General features: G+C 39.1%; 1 protein-coding gene across 4 annotated transcripts in view; it reads right to left on the bottom strand.

Annotated features, from left to right (window-relative positions):
- The window catches only part of EMCN (endomucin), a 53,118-nt gene extending 47,951 nt beyond the window's left edge, over positions 1–5,167 (bottom strand). For 2 of the 4 annotated variants that reach the window (XM_088163957.1, XM_088163956.1), the window contains exon 1: positions 4,989–5,166. In XM_088163957.1, the coding sequence (XP_088020083.1) occupies positions 4,989–5,049 (61 nt within the window). In that variant the 5' untranslated portion in view covers positions 5,050–5,166. Of the gene's footprint in view, positions 1–4,988 lie in introns of all 4 variants that reach the window. The other 2 variants (XM_088163958.1, XM_014875278.2) reach the window with 2 other exon arrangements.
- Positions 5,168–13,952: the final 8,785 nt, after the last annotated feature.

Raw genomic sequence — 13,952 nt, 5'->3', positions numbered from 1 at the left:
TATTACATGTGTTGGTGACAGTAGAGGGCTTCCTACCCCTTCCTACAACAGCCCAGCAGATCATACTTGATGAATTTTATTCTAAGTCATCATATCAGCAAGCGATCATCAGCTCAGTCTTCTCGCATGGGGAGGTAGGGCCAGAAGGCACAGTGTGGAGATAACATCATATGAAATTGTGTCAAACCCCTTTTCCTATCGCAGGTAGGTCTGGCTGATACCACATGCCACTGTTAGGGCATCCACGGATCCATTTTCACAAGAGGAGTGCCAAGGTATTGCTATGGGATACGTCAGCTGCTGGAACAATGACAGTGACTTGCAGGGCAGGACATGGTGCAAATCAGGGGTTTGGCCCTTCTGTTTTAAAGGGAAATTTAATATAGAAACCCATGTTTAGAGTGCTAGTTGAAAACAAAAGTAGATGTTTGTCTTCTAAAGGAGACAGGTCTTTAATTCTTGATTTATATTTGGAAATAAACCTGCTACACACAAATCCAACTTTGTCTCTCTGTTTACGGAATAGCAAAATAAACCCATTCATGAGTATTCCCTGAGCTGCTGCAGCAAAAATTACAAACACCACCACTCACTCTCTCGCCCTCTTCATAAGGGCCATATATAAAAATGATTGTTTCCCATGAGATTTTACATGTTTAACTTAGTCTGGCTATCAAATAGTAGTAGTTAAAAGTACTCCCATCCCAAGGTTAAGAGTTTCTTAAAGACTATTTTCAATTTGTACTTTTGCAGTACAAATTACTGTACAAAAAAAAAAAAAGTTTAAGCACTTTAGCAGGTTTTTCCACACAGGACTCAGATGTATAAACAATATGAGTCCAAATTCGAGGTACTTACCTATTTAGAAAAAGAGCCCCACAAAACCCAACCAAACCTCAGCAGATTTTTTTCCTAATTTATAAACTAGTAAAGATTAATAAGAATACTAGGTTTGAATACAGATAAAGAGTCAGCTAAAGAAAAGAAAAAACATTCTGGTAAATTTTCAGAAGAGACAAACAATTTTTGGGCATGTTATACAGCATTATGTGTTCCCAGGTTTGGAGCTGAATGCTGTAGGCAACTTGCCCTTCATATTCAGTTTCCATTTATTTTGGCTGTAAATCATAACCAAGCAGGTATCAAGCCATCTGCTTCTATCCTCAGTAAACACAGTAAACTTGCTTTCAGGTTTGGGGATACAACACGCAGCTTATTCTGTTCAGTAATAAATATACCTTTAAAATTCATTAGGCAAAAATTGCCCCAATAGGCAAAGGATCTAATGAATGAAAGGAATGTGGCAGCAGGGAGTAAAAAAGAACAAAAAAAATCTGCAGAGGAGTAAAAATTCAATATTCCTTTAAAGGCTATCATAAGCTCCAGCACTGTAATTTGATTTCAAAAAAATAGTCTTGGCAAACTGTTAGAAACAGTGAAAGCACCGTATATAATTATTTTTTTCACAACAGGCAAATTCTCAAGACATCCAAAGTTTTGGCTCAAGCAAGTTAAAGGTGTAAGAAAGTAATATCTAAAGCCTACTCACATTTCTGAAATTTTCAGAAATGAGACAATTATTCAAATTTAGTGGTCTGTGCCTTGCTGGCTGTCCAGAGAATAAACATGAATAATAACCCAGAGTGAAGTGAGACCATTCTCAAAAACTTTCACTGCTCAAAACAGTTTAGTTAGTATTTAATTTTAAAAATTAATTTTTAAAATACTTGAAGGCTCGTGAGCAAAGAGCACAGAAGACAGAAAAGGAAAAGGCTATCCATCTCCTCTAATTTACATCAACAAGAGCTGCATTCATTCAGCTGCAAATGTGTGTTAACACTACAGGATCCCTGGATTAGTGGAACTTTTCTCAATTTTTTGTCCTGGGAGTTGAAATTGATCAGATGTGCTGTAGGCTTAGGATGCTACACAGCATCCCCTTCATGAGGAAGGGGGCTGGGAAACTCATATTTTACGGCTGATCCACAGCAAAATGGAACAGCTCCAAATCACTTCAGGGGCATTTGGACCAAACTCTCAATGCCAATATTTGTTCCTACCTTTCGAAAAATAAAAACACTCTTGTTTCTTTGTAGCGCCATCAACTTCGACAGAGCACTTGGATAGAGCTACTTCTGTACGTCAACAAGGGTCAGCAATCACGTGTACGTACCCAGCCCTGGACGTGTCCAACACAAGGTGATACATTCCAGCTCCTCTGCTCAGGGGCACAACCTGGACATGTCCAGCCCGAGGCCAGGAGGAGCACAGCCCACTGCCATCATTTCTTGCAGAAACCAGCCAGGGTGCCTGAGACAGAAGGAGGCACTGCTGTGCTACCAGCACTCTGTGGAGGATGTTTGCTGTGCAGCCACAGCCATGCTGTATTCAAAGACTATCTAAGCACCTACATTATAAGCACATGCCAAGGCTTCTCCTCTCATCTTTTAGAAGAAAAAAGTTCACTTTTACGCATTTTTAAAGTAATTACATCCTAAGGCAGACTGAAGAGCATTCATATTTGATTACTATAATTTGACATTGTATTTTTTGAGACATTCCAGTGCTGCCTGTTTAAAACTGGAAATGCTATGAACCAACCTAGAAAGCATTTTTATTTGAGCTACATTTTGGAGCAGGTAAGAATAAAGGACAATATGCCAGGAGAACTGAATACCTTGAGATGATCATGAAGGAACTCCTGTTTTATGCATGTCACTTAACTCCTAGAGGGTTGAGAAAAGTTTAGGTAGGAGGAACAAGTTGTCAGGGGGATACCAGCCTCCACATCTGTACATAACAGAGCTTCTAGTAATGTGCTGACAGAGGGCAGACTCTACCAAAACATTAGGGGCATTTGAGGATGAAACATCCCAAGACAATTTAGAAAACTGCCTAGGAAAACATTATGAGCAGCTGAAGACAAAACATGGAATTTGGAAGCCTCCTAGCCATACAGGAGACTGGCTATGTTCTTTCCTAACCACAGTGGAAATATCCTAGTCCACTTCTGTATTATATACAAAAGATACGCAGACAAGCTCCTTGTATGTAGCACATGAAAAAGCTGGGCATCCATACATTTGTCTTTGTGAGCTTTGAAGGCAAACTACTCCAAAACCTGGAAGAGGGAGTATTAAAACACCAGGCTGTGCTTTGACCATTTCTAAAGATTACTGATAATAATTTTAAAATAGTAAAAACAGCTGGAGAAAAGTCATGTTGCTATCTCCAATGCTCAAAAAAAGGGAGACTGAGCACAAGGGAGACTGGTGTGAGTCTCCTCACCATAATTTCCCAGCTCCAGATTACAAAATTCTACTGTTACAGCCCAGATGATTAGAGCACTTTAGGGGTCACAAAAAGTGGAAATCCAAATACTTTTGTCCAGCTTTGCACAATGACAATAAAACCACTTCTGTCTTAACAGGTTGATGCATGGGGCTTCCTGAAGCAAGCTTGACCAGAGTATGCAACTTTACTTTCACAAGGTAGATAAAGACATACTCCAAATTTCCCCATAATTTTTCTTAATTTTCTAATGTGAATTTACCAACAGAATTCACAACTACATTTACCTTGCAATTAAGTGTTAAAAAATACTTTTTCCCCCTCTGCATTTACAGATTCAAAATTGTTCAGAACAAATTTATCATATAGAAAATCTGCTTATTCACTGTCATTGGTTCTGCCATGTTCATATCGTGCAGAGGAGGGAAAATGCTTTTTAAAGAAAGGACTATACAAAACTAGCAGGATTCCTCCCACCTTTGCATGTTGCTTTCTGATAAGCTTTACGGACTGTTGTGTTAAATATGCTCTTTGTGATGCAACTCCACTTTGCTTTTCAGAAATTGTGAAATTAAGCTTTGACAATGAAAGGAAGACTATTTTTACTAGGAGTAGCAGACAGAGAATAAATAGTACTTCAACGCAGACTTTTGGGGCTTATACTTACTTAACATAATTTTAAAAGCAGTTATTTCTGTGGCACAGGCTTATTTTTAACCTCCTTTACTGATCTGTTTTCCTAACAGCAATGAGCCCAAGCAGTAGCATAAGATACACCATAAAAGACTAGATTTCAACACACAACCTGAGCAAAAGTTGATTAACTTCGTTTAATCTAATATTATCACATTTTTAAGTTCTGGCTAATAGATCCTTTTCAGGGAATCTATAGGCATTTGTGGAAGCTTTAGCCCAGAGATATGGGAAATGAAAGTACAGATAAAAGATAGATTTTACTTCAAATGTATCTTTTGATAAAAGTGATGATAGACTCTGGCCCTTGCTGCAGTTTCTTTCATCCTTTCAGGTTTTACTAGTAAATTCCATTTTAAAAGCATGATTTTTCAAGCTGAAGAATAATGAACCACCTGAACACCAAAAGTTCTATTAAAACTGTGCATTTAAAAACTATATCTAAAAGATATTGTACCCAGTAACCAATATGACCCCTAGGCTTACACCCCTCATTGTTTGACACTTGATAAATGTTGTAAGCCCTTTTATCTTTGGGGCCAAAACTAAGATAATTTCTGAGAGACATTCTTGGCCAAACTTATTGCTGGCACAGTGCCAGGAAAATCCATCAAGATGGATCTAATTTGCAAGAGCAAAAACTGCAAAATCTTTCAGAATTTCAATTCCCCCTTTAAAGCCATCTTTGCAAAAAATGCTTTAACATGTACAAGAAAAACAGAACTGAAAACTTTTGTAAATACACCTCTGCTTTTGACTCCTCTCATATTTAGGAGCTTCATGACACCTAGAAAGAAAGCTGTCACAAAAATACAATGGCAGGAAAGTTCTTCACAGAAGACATATAACTCTGCTGCCAGTTAGTGCCTTCTCCTCCAAGACACGGTCTTTCAATCACTGCAGCAGAAATGAAAAAAAAGCACCCAGCAACTGACAGCTAAGCTTTTATTCACAAACCACTCAAGAGATGTGACAAGTCTATCAAAAAAAGCCAAAGAACTTACCTCCTACAGTGCAAACACAGAGGACAGCAAGGAAAAAGAAGGCAGTCCCCAGGAGTTTCATGCTTGATCGAAGTAGCGGTAGTTCAGTCAGCTTTGCCTTATGCAGCTGGGCAGGGAGTGCTCTCTCACTCTGAGGCAGGCCTTAATTACTCCGTGGAAAAAGGTGTGTGGTGACTGTGCCTGGTCACTGCCCATTCCTGCTTATTTTGGGGACTTTGATAAAGAACAGGAGGAAACACAACATACTCCCTCTGGGAGTTCAGTACAGAGGAGATTTATTGTTTCAGTCCTTACAGGAATTCCTTTTCTTTGGCAGTGAACCATGTTTTTGTTAATACATTATTTTGTTCTTCTTCAGTCATGAGGTCAGGAAGGTTTCTGAACAGAGGCAAATCTTTCCTTAGGATATGCTACACATCACCAGCTTTCATACTGGACCTTGGGATACTTTTAAAGCACGTGTTTGCAAGCAGTGAGTGAGCCCAGGTAGTACAGGATAAGACAGCCAGGAACAGAGGAGCAAAACAAGTCACAAGAGCCCTCATCTGGCTCTTTTCTGGGCTGTGTAAAGTGGCCCTGCTGAAAATCACAGCTGCTTCATGTTAAAGGTAGAGAGCCTCCCTGAGAGAGCTTCCATCCTGCTACCAACAGGATGCAAGGGCCACCAGAATAGGGAGAGGAAGTGGCTCCAATAAGGAGCTCCAGCAGCAAGAGGCTCTGGGATGTACAGAGTTAGAATTGGAGTGGGGATTTTTACATGAAAATGGGTCTTTTTTTTTTTTAATCGGAAAAGTTTCAGCTAGCCTTGACTGTATCTGCTCCATTAGTAATGTAAAGGTTTTTTTCATTCTTCTGTTGAGGTACTTGCTGTGCCATGGAATGGGAGTATAGACCCCAAAGCAAACCTCTTACCTGAGCTGTTTAACCAGCCAGCACAGATTCTCACTCTTCTCCTCCTCAGGACACACTGCAAAATTTTGATATCCCTCCTTCTCATAGCAATTTCTACAACTTCTGTGGCAAAAACCTAAGCAGAGCTCTGGAGTTAAAGGCTATCAAAACATGATCTTGTAATAGTCTTGTGCTCTGCACCTTAACAACTCAAGGCAGCTGATGGCAATTAATCACAAACCTTCAACCACTGAGAATGAAATGCAGTATGTTTGCTCTTCTCCCTCTTTGTCAGCTCTCGGGAAAAACTGTGGAAACATTGACCTCATAAACAGCCTGACTAATTAAATAGTCAACTCTACTTAGTAATTAACTTTTTTTTTCTTCATGACAGGTTCTAGCTATAAGGGGAAATTGTGGAATGGCTTCACATGCAGGAACTCCCAAGAGCTAACCCACAGTGCCTCCAGCCACAGTGCTGTTTTATCCATGGGATGAGGAAAATGGGAGTAGCTTGGCGTTGTGTGGAATCATAGAATCGTTTAGGTTGGAAAAGACCTTTAAGATCATTGTTCCCAATCACTAACCCAACACTGCCAAGTCCACTCCTAAACCCTCTCCCAAAGTGCCACATCTACACATCTTTTAAATACCTCCAGGGATGATGAATCAACTGCTTCCCTGGGCAGCCCCTTCCAATGCTCCACAACCCTTTCTGTGAAGAAATTTTTTTATATCCAGCCTGAACCTCCCCTGATGCAACTTGAGGCCACTTCTTGTCCTATTGCTTGTTACTTCAGAGAAGACTGACACAACTTTTGTTTAAAGAAATTACATTGCTACATCCTAAGACTGTGAAACATCCTCTGCAGGTGACAGAAGCTGGTGCTCAACAGAAATCTGATGGTAGACAATGACATTCTGGGACTTCATTCAGACAAATTTGGATATCTGCACCCATGAGAGATGCAAACACATAAGTTCTCCATAGCTAGACTGTGTTTTCAGCATTATTGAAAAGGATCCCACAGAAATAAAAACTTAACTCAGAAAGTGGTGGGCTACACAATGACACTTTTGCCAAGTTCATCGGAGCATATGGCAAGGAGTTGTGCCAATGCTCTGTTTTTATGCTCGTTTTCTGCTGACGTGGGACCTAAAGTTAGAATGGGCTAGGAAAGCAGTAAGTGCAGTAGCAGAAAGCCTACAATAAAGATGACAAATCTGAGCACAGAGAGTGAATTCATCCCAGGTTAGTACTGTTCCTAATGTAGTAAGAGGCACTCTAACCTTTTGTTGCCACCACCTGAAATGTTAATACTGAAGAAGGATACAGAAAGAGATATTATTTTATTGACTGAAACGAAATCTCTGCAAGATCTAAGAGGCATGAAAGTATGAGGACTGAACCCCTTCCTTGGGTTTTGAGATCCAGAGGATGAATGCCCAAATGAATAATGGTTTGCTCTTCCTCTGAACAGCAGCACCCCAAGGAGTTGCTGCAGCTGAAGATGATGACTGTGATGGTTCCCAGCAACTCACTGAAGGCAGAAATGGCACAAAGTGTTGCAGCCCTGCAGTAGCCACCCATATTGTATGTACAAGTGTGGAAAAGCCTTCCCAGCCCCACACAAGGGGTTGAGAGGGAAGGAAAGAGAAAGAGCCAAATGTCTTTGCCTTACACTATATCATACAACTCATGTTCTATGTCAGAGAGCCCTAACACAACTTTCTACTCCCTGAAACATCTAGAGAACAATGTGCCTCTCAGATCCTCATGTCAATCCCAAAGGTAGCTATTTTCTGCTAGATCAAACTTGTCAGCAGCAGCATTCACGTAAGAAATAATAGGAACAGGAAACGGACATCTCAAATAACTCCCTAAAAGAAAAATTCTGCCTAAAGCTGAGTTGTAGCTTCTGGCTTGGATTATATGAGCTGCAGAAGAGATCCTCACAACTCTTGTCAATGAAATCAGTTTTTTCCTTTAACGAGAACTAATTTCAGGTTTCAAAAGCTTCTAGAAATCTTTGCAGCAAAAGGCTATTCTTCTACGTGTTCACTGAAAAGAATTCTTTTTTTCCCCCCTTCCTACCAGCAAATGAGTTTTATTTTATTGAACAAATATTTTTCTTTTCTTCCTCAAACCAAGAAACTTAGCTTCAGTGCCAACATGTGCTTTATTTTACAGAGAAATTTGGTCATCAGTACTCCTACCAACTGTGGCATTACTGCCAGCGTTGGAATATCTGGAGTTTCACTTCAAGCCTCAGAACAAGTGCCTGCGTGACTCAGTTCCCATATCTTTTTACTTTTTTATAAAGGAAGATTTTAGCCCTTCTACTTGCAGAAGAAGACTTGAAACATAACCAAAGAGCACTCTAGAGAATGAAAGGACTCTCTGTTTTAAAATACCATTATTTTGTAGTCCAATAAGCGTTTGGGTAGCATGACTTATATATTCATTTTTGCCAGTGTGGTATTTCATTATTAAAGGGAAACCATTTACAGCCACAGTGGATTTATAGTTACAGCTTTATTGGTCTCTGGCTCTAGTTATATATTCTTTCTTAGTTCACATTGCTTACAGCATAACATTGCCTTTTCATGCACAGTTTTCCTATGAGGTTCAAGTAATCCCCTTCAGATTTAAAGAAGGTAAAAATTTTACGTATTGTTCAATATCCTTGAAGTACCACTGCATAAAACAGGTAATAATGTGGACAGCAAAGTCCTACCTTGCTGTGGGCTGCTGACAATTTCCATTGTGGGTGTGAAGAGTCAATTTGTCAAAGTCTTTACAAAATCAAAAATAAAAAGGTATAAAAAATACACAGTCTTCGGTGTTTTACTAAAGTGAAGAAACAAACGCTGACTAAATTTTTCAGCCTTTCCCACTGATGCTTGCTATACTTTCCATTGATGGTTATTTTAACTTTTTTAGCAAAACGATAAAAAAAGAGCAAAGTAACCTCAAACTCTATTGTTTTGCTCCATCTATATTGTAGCAAACACACCTAAAGCAATTATTGCACCAGAACTTACCTATGACTTACCTGTATATTTCATTATACTTACTTCCATAAACAGGGTAAAATTGCATGGAAAAATGCAGTTGTAACAGTACGGAAATATTTTGTTTAGTTTTGCTTTCTGTCCTTTAAAAAACTCTTTTTAAAAATACTATTTTAAAAGTACTATTACATTTATTAAAATTTTTTATATAAAGTTGAACTTCAAAGAACTTGAATTTAGCTGTAGAAAACCAAGATATTTTAATGTCTATGTGCAGAAATTTCTCTAAAAATTCATGCTTTGGGACATATTAAAATGTAGATATTTTGTTCTGAATTTTTTAATGGAAACATTGGAATATTTAATGGACTAGAAATGTCAGTATCCAAATTCTTCTGTACAAAATAATATTAAAAATATGAAAGACCAGGCTCATAAATAAATTTAAGTGCTTAAAAACCCAAGACAGTCACCTTTACTTTGTAGGATGGAGCTACTTCAATCTCATTGCCTTGATTTAGAGGCAGTTGCAAATGTGAAAAATTCCACTAAATCTCTAAGTGCCTTTATGTAGGCAACTAAAGACCAAAACACATTTAGGCTGTGGGGATTTTTTTTACAATTTTTTTTTCAAGGCCAGTAGAATTACTGCATCTCTGGCTATCAGAGGATTGTTTATTTGCTCTACCAAAAGACTCTGTAATGATATCTGTTACCACAGAGCATGTTTTTCCTGCTCTTTCCTACTTCATGTCTTTCCCAGTCTTACACACCTTGAACCCTACTGATACACCACAGGGACTCAAAACATATTTGAAGGATCTGGCTCAATGTTTATTCACTTGCTAGAGGTATAAATTGGGCCATATTTGTAGAAATGGAGTTGCAATGCGCAGCTTAACAGCAAAGGTCCTTTCAAGGGCAGCATCCCAGGTCCATTCTGTCACTATTGGTGAGCTACTGATGGGTAGATATTTTGATTTTGTTAGTCAGAGAGAAGCTTAAGCAGAACTACAGCGGCCAAAAGAAGAAACTTATGAAGGGAAAATTAATGCAGTCCTAAGTCATATTTCATGCTTAGATATGGACAGTCAGAAGAGCTGGAAGAGAGAGACCATAAACAGTTGTTCTAGGGATATAAAAAACAGTGGGTTTGCAAACTTAGAGCAAGGAACTTCATGTCATGTAAAGACTCACACGGAATGTGTTTATAGGATCTGCATCCTGTCCTGTGCTAATGAAATGGGAAACAGTGAGTCAGTCTCAGTTTCTCATGTTATTCGAAGTGCATGGAATGATTATTACGGCTGGCCGTCTCAGAAGAAACAAAACACAAATATGTGTTTGAACCATACCTTAATTTACGAAAAGGATGAATAAACCAACTGCTATCTATCCAGAGATATAGCACATCTTTATTGTGGTAAATTGCAATGAGCTCATTCTTCTCGGGCCTGGTTAAGAAACAGGCAGTGGTATGATACTGCAGTGCACCCCAGAACTGAAAAGCAAGATATGTTTTCTGTTCCAATTGTACTTGTAATTTTTACTGTGCAAGATGTTGTTAGACATCAAGCTGCTGAGCTGAGTTTCTGTGGTTTCTCTTTTCCATTTGGTTTCCTCTGCACAAGCAATGGAAAAATGTATCAGATTTCTCATCAGTCTTACGAGGGATACTCTGTGCATTGGTCTGTCAAAGCTACGGTTTCTAACAATGTCAGCTTTGTTTTTCGGCCACTAGCATCAGAAGCATCTTAGAACATTATGAAATATCTGATTATAAAGAGCCTATTGTACTTGAATACAAGCTTTCCTAGCAGCCACCACTATTACTATATTAGTATCCCAGCATAATTATAAACCTAAATTTTCATCCACTCATTAAAGGAGACACTGATAAAAATGCGTCCAGATTCCTCATTGCTCAGTTTTGTTTCTGTTCATAAATGTTGTGAGATTTGGAGGGTTTGGGCTACTTAGAAGATCCTGGGAGCTTCTGTGCAGCAGGTCATGGGGCTGGAAAAAGGAGAGTTACAGGAGATTTGGCAGCTGCAAAGAATTTAATGTTGGGCAGATAGAGAGTATGCAGGAAGAGCCAGGCCAGCACACTCATTTCCTGCATCTCTTATTCTATCAAAAAAGTGAGGTAAAGAGATGTTTCATAATGAACAGCTTCTTCCGGAATTTACAGCAAAATGCCAGAATTCACATATCATGAATCTGAGACTGAGTTATACTCCAAGACAATATCTATCAGACATTTTTTTGAACAGAGCCTTTCAAACTTAAGACAGCTCTTCTCTGCTTGTGCACTTTTTCTCTTGTGCATTTTTTTTGTTTGTTTGCAGCTACTTAAAATCTCCCACAATCCAACTTCCAGCATCGATAGGCTTGAACTCTTTGTGGCTTAACCTCCTTATCCAGAACAGCTATTACTGCTGCTTCTCTGTGTCTGGCTTCCCAAGCCTTCATTCCTTTGGTGTATTTCAGACTTCCTGTTGTCGCTATCAGAATGAGTTCTGCTGGCAAGGACTTTTTGACACATGCAAAATACAATGCATGTCTGGTCTGATAAGTAAACAACGTTGCCAAGAAAAGTAGGTAAAATCTCTGTGCCAAAATATACCCCCAGCATTCCATCTTCCTAGAAGACTGCATATCTGCCCCTTAACAGACATCAAACATTTTCCTGTTCTCTGCATTTCTAGTTTGCAATTTATTCAGCAATTCAGATGGGAATAAATGCTTTCCATGGCATGTGAGAGTTAGGCAGTAAGTAGCCAACTGAAAATAAAAGTATCTTGGGCACCTGCTAGAAGCAGGTATTTTAGATCATCCACAAATAGTTAGAAAACACACCAAAAATATTTCATACATCCATGCTTTTGGCAATCTTATTAAATATTAATTATTAAATATCTTATTAAATATTGCTGGGCAGTTTGTCAGCAGTTATCCACTGACTGACATTCATATGTGCTTACACTCATCTAAACTTTTGTTCCAGACAGCTGGGATAAGACTACAACTTTTTTAAGGGAAAAAAACCCACATCAAACAACAGGAAAAAAAATGAACAACCAGCATTCTGTGCTTCCACATACTGTGCTTCAGGCTGTCCAGTAGCTATGAAAACTGCCTGTAGTAAGAAAAAGCTGTTAATAAACCACTACATATTATGCCAATCACCTTTTTTAATGAACTTCATGGTATACCATGTCAGATATTTGGACTTATAAAACTATGCTCAGAGACGTTAACACCATGGGTGTTTGCAGCAACAACACTCTATTTCAATTTAACATCAAAAAATGCTGATTTATAGTCAAGTTTGGGGTACAATGAGAAGATGGCTAGGCAAAGAACAGTTTTTAAAAATTGCTTCTCTCTTGCATTTCTCCATTCAGAACAGGACCACTGTGTTGGTTTGAAAGTAAAACCAGTGGGAGACTCCAAGTCAGTAATACAATTTAATAGGAGAAAAGAGAAAAAATAAAATACATGCAATAATATAAAAGAAACAACCACCGACACAGTCAGAAATACAACCTGACACCCTGTCAGTCAGGGTGTTGGTAGCAGTCCATATAATGGTGGCTGCAGTCCTCCTGGATGACAGGTGTGGTTCTGTTGAAGCAGTGCTCCTGTAGAAGGTGCAGTTTTCCTCCGAAGATCTAGCGATGATGTGGAAATGGTCCGACTTTCCTCTGGGATCCAGTGGAAAGGTCTGTCTTTGCGTCCCAAACCCCAGTTTTTTATCTAGGTAGGAAAGGCTTGGCTCCTGCCCCTGGCTGGGGCATCTCCCAATGGGATGATGTAATCTTATCAGTCACACAATAGGACTGAATGGCCCATTAACAGAATATATCTTCTGGAGGAAGGATGGGTTGTGAATAGATAACGATGATCATCCCCCGATCTTATCAGATGGCACATCAGCAGAGGATATCTCCCACAGAGATAAGGATCACCACCCCTCCTACATTTTAACAGATGGTGATAGAATACACATTTTTGCATTGTACCCCAGGACAACCACTTACAACCTACATGTTATGTTCCAGCAGGTTAAGATAATTTATTTTCCTTTACAGCTGGATTAGATTGGGAGACTGTTAATTCCCATGGCTCATCTAGAATGCAAAACCCCAGTGAATTCCGGTAAATCAACAGGAGTTATACTCAGAAGTTCAGCACTTTAGACACTGAAGTTAATACTTAGGTTTCATTTTTTGTTCAGTGCTGGGAGTAGCAGATGGTCAACAATTACTTCTGCAATCAGTTATTTTTGTTCCTTGAGGGATGGGCAAAGAAAGGAGGAACAATGTCAAGGCTGTGACAGTGCTAGTCACACAACCATCACTTCAGGCTGAGTACCCTCATCATGTTAATGAAGGAAGTAAGCACTCAATAAAAGGACGGCATATTGTTTTCATCTTACTTTCTACTGTCTGAAGAGTTTGGCTGAAGATGGAGAATTGCCATCACTGGGAGCATGTAAAAACAGGTTAAGTGTCTATCTGAGATAAACGTTTGAAGCAGGAATCTGACTTGTATTTCTGTAGAGCCCTTGCTATTCTGAAAGTCTTGAGGTAGAATTTCAGTCTGGAAAACATACAATTTATCAATTTATTAATCCACTACTTATCTAACTTCTGTTATCACCCACAGATACGCAGAGCCATTTTCAGCCTGCATGTGCAGACCGCAGCTGGGGATCCTGGGGGTTAGTCCATCAGAGTAACAAGATGAAGTGCAAAGTCTACCTTTCCAAAGGCTGCCCTAGGTGTCAGTTCCTCAACATGGCCTGTCAAATCCATGTGTTAGCAAAAGATGGGTAGAAACAGCCCAGACCTGTGACATGACATCCTGCATTGTCATATTTACTGAAGAGGATATAATAACTGCACAAAACTCCTCCTCTACAGGAGTATTACTGTACTGATAGAAAGTTCACTTTTGTAGACTACCTTTATCTGCATTAGGAGAACCGTAAAGTACTGGCATTTTTTCAGTACTCTTTGAGGAAACCTAAGATTTTTATTTCATTTAATTGGT

This window comes from Sturnus vulgaris, chromosome 4, assembly GCF_052056855.1.
Source record: "Sturnus vulgaris isolate bStuVul1 chromosome 4, bStuVul1.hap1, whole genome shotgun sequence".
Classification (NCBI taxonomy): domain Eukaryota; kingdom Metazoa; phylum Chordata; class Aves; order Passeriformes; family Sturnidae; genus Sturnus; species Sturnus vulgaris.
Note: the sequence above shows the minus strand (reverse complement) of the source record. Positions and strands in the feature narration are given on the sequence as shown.